The following is a 21,248-nucleotide window of genomic DNA, read 5'->3' as shown; positions in this document are numbered from 1 at the left end:
AGATATATATTTCACATTTAAGTTGGTCTAAATCCATTAATTGTAATCCCATACTGTATATTTAGAAATCATGTTGATGAGATTTTATGAAATCATTTGTACTTTTAATCTTTGGACAAAAAAAATCAAATCAGAAGTTAGAGATACTGTATGTCATTCATGCACATCAACAAATTAAAAATTACAACAAGAAAAAAGGTGTGTTTGTGTGGGAATGTCTTTTTGTCGAGTTTGATAAAGCATAAAAAGCAAATAATTATTACAATGAGCGGTACGTGTAAGTCTAAGGGCCCAGTAATCATTTTCCAGGTTGATACGTGTATATGTTTGTAAACAAAACAGTACTGGTAAATTCTCATTCACTGTTAATTTGTCTGTAAATCAGGAATGTATTCCACTGTCAGCATCAGCCATCAGTCTTAAACCATATTGGTTGAGCAGTCAAATGCATGAGCGCCCTTCTGGGATGCATGGGCAGCTATGGTAATACTGAGAATGGAGGGGTGTGTGATTGTCTCTCTTTTAATACCCGTGTGTGTTTATGTTTCTGAGGAAGAAATAACATGCAGGGGGAGAAGAAAAAAAAAAGGCTTAAGTTCAACATGTCTATTTGCTGCTGCTGGCTTATTTCTTAGTCTGGGACCTATCAGAGATCACAAGGCTTATCATGATGGATCAGTGTACATTTATCAGCAAAACACAGAGCAAAAGAGAGCAACACGTCTTTGTGTCACCTCAGTTGGAAATCAATTATGTGTTAAACTATAAGCCAATGACAAAGCTTGTGCGTTAGAGGGATCATCCTGTCATATTAATTCTGAAAAAAAGGGCTTTGCAGCATGATTAGCATAATATTTTTGTCATTAATTAATTGGCCGGACATTTTTTTCGGCAAGAACACTCTCGGTTTGACACCGGCTCTTGGACTTTCTGCATGGAGATTGCATGTTCCTAATTTTGATTAATATATTTACATAAGAAAAACCTAAAGTACCTTTAAATGTATTGTTTTAACAACTTACTTCAATGTCAAGTAGTAAAATATCAATATTGATCAGTACTGAGTCGATACTAGCATGATGCAATCAATATTTTTCAGTTCTCATCTATGTTTATTTTCACTAATATCTCACCGGCTCTTGGACTTTATGCACGGAGCTTGCATGTTCCTAATTTTGATTAATAGATTTACATAAGAAAAACATAAAGTACCTTTAAATGTATTGTTTTAACAACTTACTTCAATGTCAAGTAGTAAAATATCAATATTGATCAGTACTGAGTCGATACTAGCATGATGTAATTAATATTTTTCAGTTCTCATCTATGTTTATTTTCACTAATATCTCACCGGGTCTTGGACTTTCTGCATGGAGATTGCATGTTCATAATTTTGATTAATATATTTACATAAGAAAAACCTAAAGTACCTTTAAATTTATTGTTTTAACAACTTACTTCAATGTGAAGTAGCAAAATATCAATATTGATCAGTACTAAGTCAATACTAGCATGATGCAATTAATATTTTTCAGTTCTCATCTATGTTTATTTTCACTAATATCTGTGTTTAGTTGTGTTGTTACATAATTATAGTTGTACTCAACAAAAAATGTAAATGCAACACTTAACCCTCTAAAAATGGATTCTATTTATACAGAAGGCCTATATGTCTCATACATTGTTCACAAAACTATTGAAATCAGTGTGAGTTAGCATTCATCATTCATCTATAAAAAATATTTATTATTTATAATTATTATTATTTTGACTGTTTAGGCCTCAGGATTATTATATGGGGCCGCACGGTGGACGAGTGGTTAGCATATTGGCCACACAGTCAGAAGACCAGGTTCGATTCTCTCCTTGGGCATCTCTGTGTGGAGTTTGAATGTTCTCCCTGTGCAATTTGGAATGTGGGAGGACAAATTGTTGACTCCAAATTGTCCATAGGTATGAATGTGAGTGTGAATGGTTGTTTGTCTATATGTGCCCTGTGATTGGCTGGCCACCAGTCCAGGGTGTACCCCGCCTGTCACCTAAAGAAAATGAATGGATGGATTATTATATGTGTGCCTCTTATATGGCCACAATAAAAGGCCGCTCCAAAATTGTATTGGTGTCATTTGCCTCAAATAGCATCCAGAGCATCTCGATGGGTGAAATGTTCGTTTTTGTTAATTCTGTCAACCAGTCATGTTGCACCTGTTGTAGATATACATACGCCATAGAACTATTTAAGCTGACAGGTCAACAATGTAGTGAATAAGACATAGCTTCTTCTCCTGACAAGCACTTTTAGTACCGTGCTCCACCTCCTCCTCCCACTCTTATCCTCCTCTCTCTGTTCCTCCTCAAGTTGAATCATAGGTCAGTAGTTCTTTGCAAAGAGAGAGAGAGAGAGTGAGACTAGATTTCCAGATGGTTAAGTCATCATTTATCTCTGTTCATCTATGTAACAAACTACTGATGTGCACTCTCACACTGTTGGAATGACAGATGAGGTAGTCAACATCCACACGTCATCAGTACGTCATCATAGAATCAGTACCTTTCTTTAACCGAATCCAATTCAGTCACAGTCGTCGTAATAAGAAACAAATAGTGCAGAGTGGGTATTTTTATTAAGAACTAAAAACACATTTTTACTGTGACACTTCAAGGGTGCGGGCCTCACTGTGTTTTTCCGGGTACTCCGGTTCTCTCCCACATTCCAAAAACATGCTAGGTTAATTGGCGACTCCAAATTGTCCATAGGTATGAATGTGAGTGTGAATGGTTGTTTGTCTATATGTGCCCTGTGATTGGCTGACGACCAGTCCAGGGTGTACCCCGCCTCTCGCCCAAAGACAGCTGGGATAGGCTCCAGCACCCCCAGCACCCTATCCCCGTGAGGATAAGTGGTAGAAAAATGAAAAATGAAAAAAATGAAAAAATGAAAATCATGGGGCCCAGAATTCCCCTGCTTTTTGCGACTGTCAGTCAATTTAGCACTGCACAGGGTGCGCTTCGCCTGCGCCAGGAATTGACCAAGTCAGAGCTGGCGAGCTTTCAGTGCACCTTTGCAGCGCTGTTTTGTCTTAACATTATCACTGTGCCAAGATGAAAATGGGAACACCTCCCGTGGTGCGCCGCCACGCCCATTTTGGCGCAGCATAAGAGGTACAGAAAATCAATGGATGGACCACATTGTGCCTAAAACCACCCTAAAAATTTCACTTTTTGACTGTAAAAAATTCTAACACGTAACGACTTAAGTTATATTGCAAATATAAAATGTTTATGTCTAAATAAATGGAAATTAGAGAATAGAAAACCTTTTTACAACCTTCTAAATACAGTTTTTAACATTATTGGAGCCCTCCAAACATGAAATAACACCTTATGGTCACCTTCACACTACCCAATATAGGAGACGTCTTTGAATGCATCTTCATTTAGGCATGTTTATGCTTAATTTAGGCCAAAAAAAACTTTAATTATTAATAATAGTTTATGTTATGGCTGCACGGCGGTCGAGTGGTTAATGCGCAGACCTCACAGGTAGGAGACCAGGGTTCAACTCTGTGCGGAGTTTGCATGTTCTCCTTGTGCATGCGTGGGTTTTCTCCGGGTACTCCGGTTTCCTCCCACATTCAAAAAAAAAACATGCTAGGTTAATTAGCGACTCCAAATTGTCCATAGGTATGAATGTGAGTGTGAATGGTTGTTTGTCTATATGTGCCCTGTGATTGGCTGGCGATCAGTGCAGGGTGTACCCCGTCTCTCACCCGAAGACAGCTGGGATAGGCTCCAGCACGCCCGCAACCACAGTGAGGATAAGTGACAAAGAAAATGGATAGACTTCCTGTGTCCATCCAATGCTAATTAATAATTGTTTATGGTAGCTATGAGACTACGATGACCTTTGATGTGAAAATAATGAATGACAAGTCGTACATTTACACTGAATGAGGGAAGAGACTATCCCTCAAAATAGGTGTGGAAGTGGACAACACCCTTTTTGTTAAATAATGTATATACTACCTTGGACATAACGTTCTTCATTAGCAGATGCGGGACTCCATCACGAGATAAGACGAGGTACTGGCAGCTGCAGTACCAGTGATTCAGGATCATTATAGAAGCACATGATTACACTGATATGAAAGATATTTTTGTAGCAAATGTGATCGTGAATAATGGTAGGATTTTTTTTTTTTTTTGTCGAGGCAGATGCATGAGAACAGAAACATACTAAAGTGGCTTGCTATCAGCTCAGTGTACATTGAGTTATGTTCTGGTTGTTAAACTGAATTCTTCGGCGATACTATCTCAGACTGCTCGTGGACGACTTAAGAGCTTCCACATAAGTATGTTCACTCCAAAATAGTACATTTCCAAATGTTCACAATCATAAAAAGTAAAGTAAATAGTCAATCTACTGACCAAATTGAGTTGCCGGTGATGTAATTTGAAATTATGGGATGTCAAATCCATCAAATACTGTAAATGCAGATCCTAAAGGATTAATAAACGTCATATGTCCTTGTCTTAGCAGTTGATGTTTACGATTGTTCATGCTCAGGGAACCTTGGATGGAAAAAGAGACGTCATAACCCCAAATGTCTGATAAGTACTATATTATAAATTGTATAAACAGGCTGAACCCTGGGGGGGGGGGGGGGGGGGGGGGGGGGGGGGTTCTTTTTGCTTGAATGTACCTCTGATCAATTCCTGAGGGATGATGGATGAACAAATATTGAGCAGAAATGGACATAGAAAACTAGAGGACACCTATAGTGGAAGGCCAACACTCTACAGAATAATACATGACAATGTAATATTACAAAAATATAATGCATTAATTATATAAATATATCCTATGACCTACTTGTGTTTTTTTTAATGCAGTTCATTAGTAAAGTTAAAAAGCCATAGCATTTCAGTATGTGGAATCAAACTATGGAATGGATTGAGTAAGACCCTCAAACAATGCACAACGATGAGCCAATTCAAGAAACAATACAAGCAGTTGATGTTTGCTAAATACAAGGATGAAGAGTCTTGAACCAGTCATGATGTGCTATATATATCACTATATTGACACTTACTATGGTACACATTATGTCATTGGATGATCATATCACCTCCTACTTTGGTACGAGGTACATTATTTAAAAAAAAAACAAAAAAAACATTAAACTGTATTATGGAAAGCAGGAAGTGAACAAATGCAACAGTTACTGATTGTAAAAGTACCAGATGGAGGGGTAGGATTTAATAAGCTTTGCTTCTTCCTACTCCTTTTGGACATGTGGAACTGTGAACTGATTATGTGATGCATTCAATTGTAATCTGATGCATGTTCAAATGAAATAAAACCATTACCATTACCATAAACATTATTAAAATTAGTGTACATCAATTTTCTATGCTACTTATCCTCATTAGGGTCTGCTGGAGCCTATCCCAGCTGACTTCGGACGAGAGGCAGGGTACACCCAGGGGCAGGGCATACATAGACAAATAACCATTCACATTCACATTCATACAGCCTCCTCCAGAGGGAGGCTCCCTCTAGTGGACAGAGACAACGGAATTAAACTTTGCAGCTCCAGCACATTTTGCCAATGAAATGATTTGCTGGGCAGAAATGCATGATGGGAAGCCGGTCAAATTGTTTTTTTTTATATTCTAAACTCGTATTGGTACATGTATATTTCTTACATACCTTTTGAGTGTTAAGTTGCTGTGTGATAATTTTAGTGTTCTTTCTCAGATGACACAGTGAGTCTAACTCTTATATTGAGTTACCATTACCATTACCATTCTTACAATAAGTCATTCATTCATTCATTTTCTACCGCTTTTTCCTCACAAGGGTCGTGGGGGTGCTGGAGCCTATCCCAGCTGTCTTTGGGTGAGAAGCGGGGTACACCCTGGACTGGTCGGCAGCCAATCACATTAGTAATAATAATAAAGGCACACGAATGTTAAACAAAACACTCTTCAGGCCTGAGTGATCTAACAGACACCGGTCTTCATCTTGTACTTGTCACCGCTTCATAATGAGTGTGAGTCAGTCATCCAAGCAGCAATAGTAAAGTCGCTAACAGGGGAGTATGATGACTCCGTTGGTAAGAAAAAAGCAGATATCAGACAGAGGAAGAATAGCATGTGTAGAGTTCAATGTCTGGTCAATTGAATGTGTATCACACACAAAAAAAGAAACATTCTTCACTTGTCCTCACATAATAAAATACTTTAACAGGGTGAAAGATTCTATCACATAAACCACTGGCTTTAAACCTGTCCACTTCTTTTTTTTTCGCCCTTCCAATGATTTTTCTGAAAATAAAAAGAGAACGTGCCATCTCAACAAGTTTGTCTGTACACATTCTTTTCTGAGCTCTTGGAGTCATCAAAAGTTATCATTAGTGGACCAATTATTATGATCTGGTTAGCGCGCAGACTTCACAGCTAGGAGAGCAAGGTTCAATTCCACCCTCGGCCATCTCTGTGTGGAGATTGCATGTTCTCCCCGTGCATGCGTGGGTTTTCTCCGGGTACTCCGGTTTCCTCCCACATTCCAAAAAACATGCTAGGTTAATTGGTGACTCCAAATTGTCCATAGGTATGAATGTGAGTGTGAATGGTTGTTTGTCTATATGTGCCCTGTGATTGGCTGGCGACCAGTCCAGGGTGTACCCTGCCTCTCGCCCGAAGACAGCTGGGATAGGCTCCAGCACCCCCTGCGACCCTCGTGAGGATAAGCAGTAGAAAATAAATGAAGCAAACTATAGATTGTTGCCTAAATACTGCACTTCCGAGCATAACAATGGCTAGAAGAGCTTTAATACAAATATGAGGCATTCAGAAGATATGATATTATGTGGTATTCTACCCTGGTCACAAGGTGTCAGTAATGTTACTGTAATGTTTTATGAGACACACAAGGACCAGACTTGATCTCTGGATCAACAGGTTTCAGGTTTGAATCATCTCACAAGAGGCCGTTACCCACAAAAAGCTAATACTCAACTATATATAAATATACCAGACGTCACTTCCTGTTCGTCCATCATGCAGATCCCTGAGAGGAACACATTTATCATAACACACAAGCAAGAGTCTTATTTACTTAAATGGCTTATTTCCTCTCAATTTGTCTACTATATTGGGTAATACAAGTGTAAAAGTGACTATAGGGGTGTTGTTTCATGCCTACATAGAGGGCTCTAATAATTCATTCATTCATTAATTTTCTACCGCTTGTCCTCACGAGGGTCGCGGGGGTGCTAGAGCCAATCCCAGCTGTCTTCGGACGAGAGGCAGAATACACCCTGGACTGGTCGCCAGCCAATCACAGGGCACATATAGACAAACAACCATTCACACTCACATTCATACCTATGGACAATTTCGAGTCGCCAATTAACCTGGAACCAATTCATTGTCATCAACAAGGAATGGAACAATGGACACTCGAGTTTCATAGGAATAATTATTTGAACGACGCACAAAAATGATTGCTACAAATATGTTATTTTCCTACATCGTCTTAGTTATCGTCTCGGTTATTCTTTGGGACACTTGTGGGACACAGTTGGGAATTATTTAATTGTGTGTGGGGGCGGTTTATTTGTTCATAGAATGCACACAGAACAATCAACAACTTGATATCTGTTTCCTTTCTTCCTCATTTCAAGCACTTTGTGTCCAACTCACATATATATACACATATATAATATTCATTCATTCATTCATTTACTCACAAAGGTCACGGGGGTGCTGGAGCCTATCCCAGCTGTCTTTGGGCGAGAGGCAGGGTACACCCTGGACTGGTAGCCAGCCAATCACAGGGCACATATAGACAAACAACCATTCACACTCACATTCATACCTATGGACAATTTGGAGTCGTCAATTAACCTAGCATGTTTTTGGAATGTGGGAGGAAACAGGAGTACCCGGAAAAAAAACCCACGCATGCACGGGGAGAACATGCAAATTCCATATATAATATAGTCATTATATTCATTCTCAGTTTTGTTGTCAGTAGAGTTTTGTTGTCAGAGTTATACTGTATATATTTCGTGCTGTCTTGTTAGACAATTGTGTAATTGTACACTGTATAATCATTCCACTCTTGAAAAGGAATGGTTCAAATAAATGATATGGTTATTATATCATATTGTGTGTCTAAACGTCTGGCCAAACTGTATGTGTCTACCTGTTGGGGGATGTTTTGAAAATGCTGATGAGTGTCCCTCTGCTCTTAATGATAAAGTAGCAGACACATTCCAGCACTTTAATAATAAATGGTCTGACATGGAATGATGATGGCAGGTTGTGGGTTCAGTCGCTGCATAGTGCAAAATAAGCATGTCATACCCCAACGTGCTTTTGATTAATTCAAAAAAACCTAGATATAGGTACGTGAAACTACACACTCTGAAGTCACTTTGGTAGCAGATGAATAATGTGCTGAGATAAAATTATCAGTCCGAGAAACCCAGCAGGAGAACTATCGTCTTCTGTTTTTCTTTGAATCAGACGTTCTCTGCTAGACTCAACCTTCGACTATTTGTAGGTCTACTTGTTGATTTTGGAAGGCGGCCCGTCTTTATTTCCGACATGAAGAAGAACACACAAAAAACAAACAGTGTGAGACAGAAACACAGAATTAGAAAGATGACCACAGTGGCAAGTGGTAGGGTTGGACCTCTGGTGGCCTAAATCTGATGACCTGTGACCTCATTTTTCCTTCCATCTGACAGGTCATTAAAGGCTGCACTGAACACCATCAATCAACCGCTAACAGATTACCATCAACTCACATCTTTGTATCCCTCGGAATAGCTATTTGAAAGTAAAAACACTATAGCGCATCGATAAGTTAACAAAAGATTATTCTTAGGGAAAACAAAAAAAAAAATTATGCTTAGCATTCAACACTGACACTATAATGGAGGTGCTTATATACGGTCCAAAGCAACAAAAAAGTTCATCTAACCTGTGCAGGGAATTTGGTGTGGGACCCCGGCCCCCCCGTCTGGCTAAATATGCAGTGCTCTGTAGGCTGATATGCAACCATAACAACTCGCAGTGTGAGTCTGTGGGCAAACAACTCAAAAGCAATAAAATAATGAAAAATGCATTTAAGCAGAATTAGAACTGAGGTCAACCCCGCTTGAAGATTCGGGTCAAACTCAGGATGAAAAATGAAATAAGCCGGCAAACCCAATGCTTGCCATTGGCTATCATGGAATGCTGGAAATAGGTACCGTATTTTCCGGGCTATAAGTCACACTTTTTTTCATAGGTTGGCTGTTCCTGCGACTTATACTCCAGAGCGACTTATAAATGAGAAAAATATTTATGTTACATAAACACTGGACACCTTTTCTGTGTATGTTTATTTTTTGTGTAGCTGAATAACCATTGTGTTAGCATATCTTACACCTATTCAGCCTGTTCTCTATTCTTTTATTGGTAGAACTTAGCTTCCAAGAGGACGTAATGTCTGTTTTGGTCAAGTACCATATTTTCCGGACTATAAGTCACACTTTTTTTCATAGGTTGGCTGTTCCTGCGACTTATACTCCAGAGCGACTTATAAATGAAAAAACTGTTTATGTTACATAAACACTGGACACCTTTTCTGTTTATGTTTATTTTTTGTGTAGCTGAATAATAATAATTGTGTTAGCATATCTTACACCTTTTCAGCCTGTTCTCTGTTCTTTTATTAATGTTAGAACTTGCCTTCCAAGGGGACGTAATGCCTGTTTTGGTCAAGTACCGTATTTTCTGGACTATAAGTCGCACTTTTTTTCATAGGTTGGCTGTTCCTGCGACTTATACTCCAGAGCGACTTATAAATGAGAAAAATGTTTATGTTACATAAACACTGGACACCTTTTCTGTTTATGTTTATTTTTTTGTGTAGCTGAATAACCATTGTGTTAGCATATCTTACACCTATTCAGCCTGTTCTCTATTCTTTTATTGTTAGAACTTAGCTTCCAAGAGGACGTAATGTCTGTTTTGGTCAAGTATGTAAAATTAATTACCCGCAAAAAATGCGACTTCTACTTTTTTTTCGACCTAATTGTGCCTTTTTGGCCTTGTGCGACTTATACTCTGGAGCGACTTATAGTCCAGAAAATATGGTATTTATACACTCAAAAACATATATTTGAATTCATTAATTTCCAAATTAATTTATTTCGTTAAACTCAAAATATTTTATTCTCTATATATTTGAAAAATTTGAAACTGGGACCCTTACCCTTATGCAAAATCTAATCTTTCTTCTACAGAAGATTTAGGGAACCGTCCCTTCCAGAAAAGGGCACTTTTTCACAGATGTTGATGTATACCCAAATTCGTAATGTGTGCATGTTGCAAACACAGCACCTTACTGGGCCAGGAGGTCACTTAAAGCAAATAAACTTTAAAACAACCTGCTAGAAACCTTAAAACACAATATGGACTGTGCAAAATGACGTCACCAAATTCTACAACATTTTTGTCCAGCTTTCTTATCTCTCCCAAAATACCAGGGGTCCTCCTCCAGCTTGGATTGCCCTTCTTGGGTTGAGAAAGCAGTGTCACTGCCCCACTATAAAAACAAATACACCTGCAATGTATGGGAGTGTTTAATGGGCCGGTCACTGGAATTACGAAATAATTGATCATCCAAGTTGTTTATTTTTTCGCAAAACTGATTATTTGACTTTTTAACAATTATGTCATAATTATTTATAACAACAGAGTTTTCTGATATTGTGTTGGCACCTGTGCGTTTAGTTCACACCAGGGTTACAGGAAGTGATAATGTTTGGACCAATCAGCTCCGGAGAGTTGGTACATTCAAAGTGCAAAACACTTTAATATTTAAAAAGTTAAATAAATTACAATTACACCACCCGACAGAGGACTGTACCCCTGTAATACCATCATTAAAATATTTGACGGACTCCTCTTGTACATCTGTAAGTACTATTTAACAACTTGTGTGCCAACTGGTCTGAAAGCCATGCCGCACCATAAAAAATATTAAAATACTTAAAAGACTTTGACTACTTCCAAAGCCTGTCTAAGTTGAAAGCATAGTTCGTAGTTAATTCAAGCAAAAATGTTCAGTAACAATTCATAATCAAAGAAGTTAGACTGTAGACTGCAATGTAAAGGTCAACTTAACTGGTCACTCTGCCCTTATCAAAGGCTGTTTACTGCACTCCTATTTCAAACAGCGTGCAAAATAAGGCTTTATCTGTGACTTCAAAGCTATGATCCAAGCTTTCATATAAAATCTCATAAATGTGTTGCGACACAGTAAACGTCTCCAAGTCTTAGATATTTCAAAGGTGATAACTAATTACGTTTTATAACAGAAAACAGTGTGACATGTTGTTTTGGATCGGTGATTTAGAACGGTATAAAAAGTGCGAGGTCCTGATCTCAGTAAGTAAAATATTTGAAAAGTAACTTTTAGGGACACTTGTAGGAAGGTAGTACACCAGAAAACAAAGCGAGACAGTGATCGTGGATCAACAGGTTAATAGACTCCCCTGGATGAAAGAGCTGTTAATCACGTTGACTAGAAGCAACACTGTGGGATGGACTTGATTGACATTTCTACTTGAGTGTGTGTGTGTGTGTGTGGAGGCAACCCTGACCCGAGTGTGGCCTCAAACCCATCAATAATGGTTATCAAATGGTTTCATTTTCTAGAGCATCATGCACGTGAGGAGACTACCACTCACACATGCTGTAGCGCACACACACACAGACACACACACACACGTTCATGCAGATGCACATATATAGTTATCAGTGTTTGTCTGTGGGAGGACCATGTACCTATAAGAAGTAAAAGCCTTCCCTGAAAATCAGAAACGTATGTCTGCCCTTATGGTGGTCCTCCTGAGGATCATTTAACAACACCGACACGCTGTCAACTGGCTCTATTTTTCTATCAGTTTGGCGGGGACGTGGGGGATTTACATTTACACGTTTGAAAAGTGGTTATAAAAGTGGTCAAAATTGGGACTGTCTGAAAAGTACAAGAAAAGTAAACTGATTAACAAGCCATAAACGTTATTAAAATTAGGGTACATCCATTTTCTGTGCTACATATTCTCATTAGGGGCGGCACGGTGATCAAGTGGTTAGTGGTCAAGTGGTTAGCGCGCAGACCTCACAGCTAGGAGACCAGGGTTCAATTCCACCCTCGGCCATCTCTGTGTGGAGTTTGCATGTTCTCCCCGTGCATGCGTGGGTTTTTTTCCGGGTACTCCGGTTTCCTCCCACATTCCAAAAACATGCTAGGTTAATTGGCGACTCCAAATTGTCCATAGGTATGAATGTGAGTGTGAATGGTTGTTTGTCTATATGTGCCCTGTGATTGGCTGGCGACCAGTCCAGGGTGTACCCCGCCTCTCGCCCGAAGACAGATGGGATAGGCTCCAGCACCCCCCTGCGACCCTTGTGAGGACAAGCTGTAGAAAATGAATGAATGAATGAATTATTAGAGCCCTCTAGGCATGAAAAAACAACCCTATAGTCTGGTATTCAGAGTTTAGTATTAGCTTTTTGTGGTAACGGCCTCTAATTATTAATAATTATTTATGTTATGGCTGCACGGCGGTCAAGTGGTTAGCGCGCAGACCTCACAGCTGGGAGACATGGGTGTGTAGGTTTTCTCCGGGTAATCCAGTTTCCTCCCACATTCCAAAAACATGCTAGGTTAATTGGCGAGTCCAAATTGTCCATAGGTATGAATGTGAGTGTGAATGGTTGTTTGTCTATGTGTGCCCTGTGATTGGCTGGCAACCCTCGTGAGTGGTAGAAAATGAATGAATATTCTCATTAGGGTCTGCTGGAGCCTATCCCGGCTGACTTCGGACGAGAGGCGGGGTACACCCAGGGGCAGGGCATACATAGACAAATAACCATTCAGGTTTGCCCAGAGGTAGGCTCCCTCTAGTTGACAGAGGCAATGGAATTAAACTTTGCATCTCCAGCACACTTTGCCAATGAAATGATTTGCTTGGCAGAAACGCATGATGGGAAGCCGGTCAAATAGTTTTTTTATTCTAAACTCGTATTGGTACTTGTATATTTCTTACATACCTTTTGAGTGTTAAGTTGCTGTGTGATAATCTTAGTGTTTTTTCTCAGATGACACAGTGAGTCTAACTCTTATATTGAGTAATGATCCTGCGATTTGATAAGTTTGTTGTGAGTATTCTCATAGGTCATGATTGGCTACCTGGTCGTCATGAACTTGTGCTCGCCATATTATGCCATTTTATGACGTGGACACGTGTAGCTTATCGTCTAATGCAGATTATATATATGTCAAAATCTGATTTTCGCTCTAAATTTAGTGGGTGCGTCATATATACACCCATACTGTTTATAATCGGTATAATCTGCAATAGCCATACTATAGTGTAATTTATATCCCTGTATATATCCACACTGTATCATAGTCATAGCCTGTTATAGTTTGCACATACATCTGTCCATTTACAGCTCTATTATATTTCTTCATTTATTTACTAATAAGGTATTTATAAATTTGCACTTGTGGTTGGATGCTAACTGTATTTTGTTGCCCTGTACCAGTGACATGAGCAATAACAATAAAGTTGAATCTAATCTAATTTTATACACCAGAAATTTTGGTAATTCAAATGGAAAAATGACGTCAGTAAAATCTTGTGTAATTTCAACTTGAATGCAGAGCTTTCAATCTATCCATTTTGTCTATGACATAGTTTTTTATTTCATCTATGAGATGTGGGCATCAATGAGTCAAATCATAAGTGATAGAAAAACGGCTCCAAAAATGATAGTTGGCTGGTCTTATTTTGGAGCCTACAAACTAATGCAAAGAGCCAACTTTAACCTCTCCTAACCTTTGACAGGAGGTTATAATTTAGGAGATTATCTTCTCTACTCTGCTCTCTCCACAAGGGTGAAAGACGAGAGGAGTGTGATAGCATAGATGTATGTGTATCTGTGTAGAACACGGATGATTCACCGCTCAGGACAACACTCTCAGCGAGCCCAGCCGTGCACTGAATCATGTTGATCCCTGCTAAGGAATGGGGAAGCCTGCTATTTATCAGCATTGTGAAGGTTCGCTGCAGTAAAAATTACAAAGATAGATACCACAGACAAACATTGATATGCATTGATAACTCAAAGGTGAGAACAAAAATTGCTCTGTTTGTTTCAGTCAAGGCATTAAATTGGCATTAACTGAGCTGTGTGATATTTCCATCATACCATTAATTGGATTAATTTTTTTCATTAATTAATTTTCTACCGCTTTTTTTCATCACGAGGGTTGTGGGGGCTGCTGGAGCCTATCCCAGCTGTCTGTGGGCGAGAGGCGAAAGGCGAGACCCTGGACTGGTCGCCAGCCAATCACAGGGCACATATAGACAAACAACCATTCACACTCACATTCATACCTATGGACAATTTGGAGTCGCCAATTAACCTAGCATGTTTTTGGAATGTGGGAGGAAACCGGAGTACCCAGAGAAAACCCACGGGGAGAACATGCAAACTCCACACAGAGATGGCCAAGGGTGGAATTGAACGCTTAATTTTTTTTTTTTTTTTTTTATAAAATAATGATTCATCTTGCTTATAAATTGTAGTATTTTGTGTGATCACTACCGGCAGTGATTGTTTCTTTCAATTTCCTATATTAAACAGTAAAGTACATGTTTATTGTTTCTACAACCATGATAGTTAGTTTATTATATTGTATGGGTTAATAGATGATTAGATGATATTTTGATAGATTTACATCTAATACTAATTACTAAAGCCACTTTAACATATTTTACAACACCAATAAGTCAGTTTTTTTCAGTGTAAGAATAAGAAGGCAACAAAAGATATAAAATAATTCAACACTCCCTCCGCTATAATCTCCTAATTCCGAGTATTTTTACAGGGCTAACAGAGCAGCTGCAATACTTCAATTTAAGACTCCCGAGTACGCTCAGAGTGCCAGGATTGCACTCCATCTACTGCTCCATTTAATACGACTTCCCCACCTGATTTACAGTGATGGCTTTTGCGGCAAGAGGTATAATATGACAAAACATGCCCCTATAACCCTGGTATATTCAACAATGTTTAGTGCAGAGGCCCATTTAACTGGAGGATTGACAAATATACTGTTTTACTCCCTTCTCATGTACAGAATTTCAATAAAACGCTTCAGTAAATCAGAGCTGAAGACAAACCCTCCTCTTACTGTACAGTGCTATGTATGTGTGAGTTAAGGGTTATGACGAGTTCTATCTAAGTTAGAACCTCACCATTAAGTCAGTTGTACGTAATGTGTTTACACTCATTGGGTCACAATATTAGGTCCACCCGCACAACATAATAACATCTGTCTTGTGCCTTTGTAAAGATAACGCTTAGCTATGGCTATAGACTATTTAATGTGTGTTAACAAGTATAGTTAAACATACAATATGTGATTGATGAAATGTGGCATTCTACACTGGTCTAGCTAGACTCAAAAGGACCAGGCTAAATAGCCAGAACAACAAGCTTGTATTGCAAGTTTGAATTATCTCACAACATGGGGAAATATGGGGTAATAACTATAAAAGCAATCTTCACTCGCTAAATGTACTGCAAAAAAGGTCAGTAAGGATAATTCATAATGCCGCCTACAGAGAACATACTAACTCCTTATTTCTAAAATCACAAATACTTCAACTTGCTGATATAGTTCATCTTCAAACAGCTAAAATAATGCATAAGGCTAAAAATAACCAATTAGCTAAAAATGTCATCCAATACTTCTCTACAAGAGAGGAGAAATATGATCTCAGGGAAGAACTACATTTGAAACACTTATATGCTAGGACTACGTTAAAAAGCCATAGCATTTCAGTATGTGGAATCAAACTATGGAATGGATTGAGTAAGACCCTCAAACAATGCACAACGATGAGCCAATTCAAGAAACAATACAAGCAGTTGATGTTTGCTAAATACAAGGATGAAGAGTCTTGAACCAGTCTTGATGTTCTATATATATCACTATATTGACACTTACTATGGTACACATTATGTCATTGGATGGTCATATCACCTCCTACTTCGGTACATGACAAAAAAATACAAAAATATTATTTCCACATTAGGAAAGCAGGAAGTGAACAAATGTAACAGTTACTGATTGTAAAAGTACCAGATGGAGGGGTAGGATTTAATAAGCTTTGCTTCTTCCTACTCCTTTAAGACATGTGGAACTGTGAACTGATTATGTGATGCATTCAATTGTAATCTGATGCATGTTCAAATGAAATAAAACCATTACTATTACCATTACAACTCGGGGTACCATTGCAGCCATTACCTACTCAAAGCTCAAACTCAACTCTGAACCCTCAACATCACTTCCTGTTAGTTCTTCACGCAGGTCCCCAAGGGGAAGAATACATTTATACAACGGCTCATTTACTCTCATTTTGTCTAGAGGGCTCTAACAATGGTAAAGAAAACATATGTCGTAAACAGATGTTGTATGCTCTAACTAGGATATATATTTCTGTAGTAACAAATGACTTTCTACAGTACATTGCTGTTCAACTGATGTACAGTACCACAGTGTGCAGATAGAGGAGATAGTAAGTACTCCAAAACTTGGAACACCAATGACCAATGTTGTGGTCCCTGAAACAGGCCTTTTTGTATAATCCTGAAATTACATTATTTTCTTCAATTTTACCTTTTTTTTTAAACATCTGGCACATCACCACTTGCAATAGAAACAGAGGGGGGATTTAATAAGCTTTGTTTCTTCCTACTCCTTTTGGACATGTGGGATCTTGTGACAGCGCTAGCTGTTACTAATGTTTTCTCTGTAGTTAGCAAGGTCAATAACACATGACAACACCTCATGATGACGCAGTGCATCACCACAAACAATGACAATAATAGACCTATTGTCACATTAATACTGTTCTTAGAGTTTCAATCATATTTGTCATTGATTATTTTTATTCAGCTTTTTTGTTGTGGACCAATTCACATGTCACTGGAGCATTGCAACACAAAAGGCCATTTGTACAAATATACACACACTCTCAAAGCCAAGTGTGTGTTGGGGGGACACAGTGATGGAATGTGAATGTCAGCAGTAACCTTATTTACTCTTCATATAAACACTGGGCAGCAATTAATAGCAGGTATCCTCCCCAGCTAGGGGGTAATTGACTGTTTCAAAGTATCACCACTGCATAATCCAAGCGGTGTGTGTGTTTGTGTGTGTGTGTGTGAGAAAAGACAAAATTTTGATGTGAGATGAAACCAAACTTTATGTGTTTGCATGTGGGAAAATATATACTCCTTAACATTCCTCACCTCCCCCACCGTACACTCAACCCCTCCCTTGCACCTAATTAAGATAAGGGTCAGCAGTGGTGGGCATCACCACTAAAATGCACCAGATGTCTTTATGAGTGCATTAACATTCAGATGTATTCATTAGCAGTAAGTGTAAAAATGGACCATGCGGAGACCTTGTGCTAACCATCAAAATATGCATCATTAATTTTAATGAGCGAGCAGAATGAGTCTCGAAAGGAGCAACTTTGGATCTGGCAGCAAATAGACTTGGCAGACACAAAGTTCCGCAAACAAACATAAGTAAGAGCAACAATACAAGACAACGGATTACATTTTTCATGCATTCAAAAACCCCAGTGATAATATGATAATTAGAAATTAGGCAATTATGCTTGGCTTGACTGCCTGGGTGGCTTTTTAATAGCTATTTTGAAGCACATACTGATTGTTTTGTTTTGAAAATTCTGAGAAGAATATAATAAAAAATTACCGTATTTTCCGGACTATAAGTAGCACTTTTTTCATAGGTTTGCTGTTCCTGCGACTTATAATGATAAACTGTTTATGTTACATAAACACTGGACACCTTTTCTGTTCATGTTTATTTTTCATGTAGCTGAATGACCATTGTGTTAGCATATCTTACACCTATTCAGCTTATTCTCTATTCTTTTATTGTTCGAACTTGCCTTCCAAGAGGACGTAATGTCTGTTTTGGTCAAGTAGTTTGGAAAATAAATTACCCGCAGAAAATGCAACTTATACTCCAGTGCGACTTATGTATGTTTTTTTTCAACCTAATTATGCATTTTTGGTCTTGTGCGACTTATACTTCGGAGCGACTTATAGTCCAGAAAATACAGTAGTTTGTAAAATAAATTACCCGCAAAAAATGCGACTTATACTCCAGTACGACTTATGTATGTTTTTTTCTACCGAATTATGCATTTTTGGCCTTGTGCGACTTATACTACAGAGTGACTTATAGTCCAGAAAATATGGTAGTTTGTAAAATAAATTGCCCACAAAAAATGTGACTCCAGTGCGACTTATGTATGTTTTTTTCTACCGAATTATGCATTTTTGGCCTTGTACGACTTATACTTCGGAGCGACTTATAGTCCAGAAAATACGTTATTTTGTAAAATAAATTACCCGCAAAAAATGTGACTCCAGTGCAACTTATGTATGTTTTTTTCTACCGAATTATGCATTTTATGGCCTCGTACGACTTATACTTTGGAGCGACTTATAGTCCAGAAAATACGGTAGTTTGTAAAATAAATTACCCGCAAAAAATGCGACTTATACTCCAGTACTACTTATGTATGTTTTTTTCTACCGAATTATGCATTTTTGGTCTTGTGCGACTTATACTCCGGAGCGACTTATAGCCCAGCAAATACAATAGTTTGTAAAATAAATTACCCGCAAAAAATGTGACTCCAGTGCAACTTATGTATGTTTTTTCCTACCAAATTATGCATTTTTGGCCCTGTACAACTTATACTCTGGAGTGACTTATAGTCCAGAAAATACGGTAGTTTGTAAAATAAATTACCCACAAAAAATGTGACTCCAGTGCGACTTATGTATGTTTTTTCTACCTAATTATGCGACTTACACTCCAGAGCGACTTATAGTCCAGAAAATACGTTATTATAATATAATATATAATATATATATATATCTATTATAATAGATATGTCGGTATATTCAGTAAAATTTACTCAAAAATAAACTTCACAGAAAAAGGTCCAAGCCAAGAAAATCAATAAAACACAAAACTAATTAAAAAAATAAAACATTTAGTTCAGCTGACCCTAGCATGACTACTGACACCTTGATTATTATTATTATTAGTATGTGCTCATTTAACCTTCTTTATATTTGGTCCATAGGTCTGCAGCCTTTTCACATTGAGCAGTATCTACACAAGGCATATTGAACGCAAGTAGCCCATAATTAGAAGCCAATTGTCTGTGGTGAGCTGGTTCATGCTTGGAAACACCCATATGTTCTTCTCTCGAGGGGTACATAAAATTAATGAGTGGCTAATTACAATGTTTTAATTGAACTTAATGTCTGCTAATTGATGTTTGTTAATCACAATGAGCAAGGTCGTACTAATTAGTCTTAATTCATGTTAAATAGTTAATGGTTTGTTTCTGTCCAGTCGTGTTGTAATTGCAGCAACAGCGACAACAAGGCTCGGTGTAAAGGTGTCACCGGTTAAAGCTCCTCTGAGACACGCCACCGCAATTGGTCATTAAAACTGAATGTTAATTAACTATTAACTGTGTTACAACTGGCAACAGAGCTTGGCCTTTGCTGTTTATTCATTTGGCCAGTTTGTGTGGAATAATGTCCCTTCAAATAAAAGGATATCTGTGTTGTTTTTTCTTTCCAAAACAAAAACATAACTACATCAGTTTATCCTAAATTGGAATTTTATGAAGATTCACTGAAAAGATTAAACAGTACACGCTTCAAATGTGTATATGCTAACAATAGGTATGGAAACAACAGTATTATTAATATCAGTATTCAAAAACAGTAACATTTACCTTCATATTTTGTAATGAAAATCCTGAAGTGTGTATAATTTACCAAATGATGTGTAACTGGTGCAAACAACAGTCCGAACATTTAAACATGCAATACAAACTTGTTTTGGTGGTTTAGCTGTCCGTACGCCGTCGTTTGGACAGGTGGAGTCTTTCAGTTTTGAGGAACTGTTCGATTTTCGATATCTGGGATCGAATCGAATTCTGCACTTCCTGAGAGCACAAAGGTTCAAAAGTATTCTGGGACCGTGGACTCACACTGGACGCAGGAGGCCTACTACACCTGAAACGAGGAAACAAAACATTAAAGTAAGACTTAATAATTCCATCATTAAAATGTGGCAGTGTTGTCAATAATATCAATAGTGGTATATTTACAATAGTGACTATGGTTAATTTCAAGTAAGTGGTTTGCCAATGGAATAGTCAAGTGGCCAACATGTGGATTGCGTTAATATGTGTTGAGAAGACATACCCAGAAGGAAGCTGCCAAGGGAATGTGCTGGACAAACTGGATACTGGGCAAGATGGGACGGACTTGGAAATTCTGCTCTCCTACACAAAATAATAAAATAGTAAACCTCCATGTGGTGTAAAACAGTAGTCTAAATTTTTCAACTGGACATTTTTCGACCTCCTTTAGGCCTCTTGAGGAAGCGATAAACAAAGACAAGGCAGACAATAACCAGCTCAAAGAAAAAAATTCAATCTGTGAGAAGTTCCCAGTATTCTCAACAAATAATTCAACAAGCTATGTGTTACATTATCAGATCGTTTTTTCCTTTACACTTGGAAATTGTTGCAGTATATCTCCTTTAATAGCCGGCACATGGATCATATAGACTACAGAGTGACAGTTTGCAGTGATGGTGACAAAAGAAACAATGGGAGTATGTGAAACAGGCCGACCCAGAATAAGAAAATACAGGAGTTATAGGAGGAAATGTCAGTGAGCCAATAAGAGACAGATGATGAAGTAAGAGCTCGAGAAGACTGACAAAGAGGAGTAGGTGAGTCAGAGAGGAAAGATACTCAAGCACAATTGGTAGACGTTCTTGCACAGCTCATTATTTCTACTGTCTCCGGAATGTCTCAGTTCAACATTGGCATATCAGCTTCATATTCATAACACCTGCTTGAAAATGTTATCTATATTTCATTGAATATACATATGTATACTTTCTGCTGTTATTCATTGACCAGATCTACTGTGAGTTTTGATACATATTTGGAGCTCTTTGGACTCATTGGATATGATTATGACTAAGGATCGACTGATACATCGGCCGG

General features: G+C 38.2%; 1 protein-coding gene across 5 annotated transcripts in view; it reads right to left on the bottom strand.

The window, feature by feature from the left end:
* LOC131131236 (coiled-coil domain-containing protein 73-like) overlaps positions 1-21,248 on the bottom strand; it is a 39,052-nt gene that overhangs the window by 1,017 nt on the left and 16,787 nt on the right. For 4 of the 5 annotated variants that reach the window (XM_058075733.1, XM_058075736.1, XM_058075735.1 and 1 more), the window contains 2 exons: positions 20,434-20,513; positions 20,060-20,241 (listed from right to left, as the gene is read on the bottom strand). In XM_058075733.1, the coding sequence (XP_057931716.1) occupies positions 20,073-20,241; positions 20,434-20,513 (249 nt within the window). In that variant the 3' untranslated portion in view covers positions 20,060-20,072. Of the gene's footprint in view, positions 1-19,859; positions 20,242-20,433; positions 20,514-21,248 lie in introns of those variants that run through there. The other variant, XM_058075734.1, reaches the window with a different exon arrangement.

The sequence above is a fragment of the Doryrhamphus excisus genome, chromosome 6 (assembly GCF_030265055.1).
Source record: "Doryrhamphus excisus isolate RoL2022-K1 chromosome 6, RoL_Dexc_1.0, whole genome shotgun sequence".
Lineage (NCBI taxonomy): Eukaryota > Metazoa > Chordata > Actinopteri > Syngnathiformes > Syngnathidae > Doryrhamphus > Doryrhamphus excisus.
This window is presented reverse-complemented; position numbering and strand designations above follow the sequence as displayed.